The sequence below is a fragment of the Trichinella spiralis genome (assembly GCF_000181795.1).
Source record: "Trichinella spiralis strain ISS 195 chromosome Unknown Scfld3624, whole genome shotgun sequence".
Lineage (NCBI taxonomy): Eukaryota > Metazoa > Nematoda > Enoplea > Trichinellida > Trichinellidae > Trichinella > Trichinella spiralis.
In genome coordinates, this window is record NW_003530563.1 from 1 (window position 1) to 751 (window position 751).

Genomic DNA, 751 nt, shown 5'->3' on the forward strand with positions numbered 1-751 from the left:
TCCGTGCCTCCTGTATAGCCCCGGAGAGACGAGCATCCCTATTTCAGTATCATACTGATGAGGAGGTGCCGGGCGTAATGAGGGCTATGCACGTCCAGGTAACGGACGATTACGATGGACTGAAATCAGCCCTGTTTGAAGCCTTCGGTGTGCGCACCGGTTCAGAGAGGTTCTCCGCTGAGTTTTTCCGGCGTAAACAGCAACGGGGTGAAAGCGTGCGGATTTATGCTGGTCACTCGCGCTGGCTGTTCACGAAGGCGTTTACCGGACTGAGTGGTACAGCCGCCAAGATCCTACTGCAACAATTTAAAGCAGGACGGATAGTTTCACGGATGCGATTGAAGTTACAGCCCGGGAAGAGCGCATTTGGAGAGGGCTCAGCACGCTCAAGGCGAGCGTCTCTTCAGTCAAAGCAGACGCTGACCAGGAAGACCTGGAGCCAGCGGTCGACGTCACAGAGGCAATAGCTGCCCCGGTAACGACGCGAAAGGAGGGTGGAGAAGAACTGGCGGAAGTGGCGCGGCAGTTGAAGCAGCTGCTGATGACGGACATCCCTGCGGCTGCAAAGAGAGCGACTCCCCAGCAGCGACGCCGGCGGGAGAAGAAAGACCGCAGAACGTGTTGGACATGCGGAAGAACGGGCCACATCAGTAGGGTCTGCCAAGCTTCCCCCCTCCCTGACGACCGAACGCCCAAGGGTAGCAGTACTGCCTGAACCTTTAACGCCGTTGACACACGATGCCCTGAGATA

General features: G+C 57.4%; 1 protein-coding gene across 1 annotated transcript; it reads left to right on the forward strand.

The window, feature by feature from the left end:
- Positions 1-47: 47 nt before the first annotated feature.
- Tsp_15057 (zinc knuckle protein) lies at positions 48-715 on the forward strand (the record flags this gene model as incomplete). The annotated part of the gene is made up of 2 exons (XM_003367819.1): positions 48-276; positions 351-715. Coding segments are annotated over 2 exons (594 nt in total), but the record flags the coding sequence as incomplete, so codon positions are not given.
- Positions 716-751: the final 36 nt, after the last annotated feature.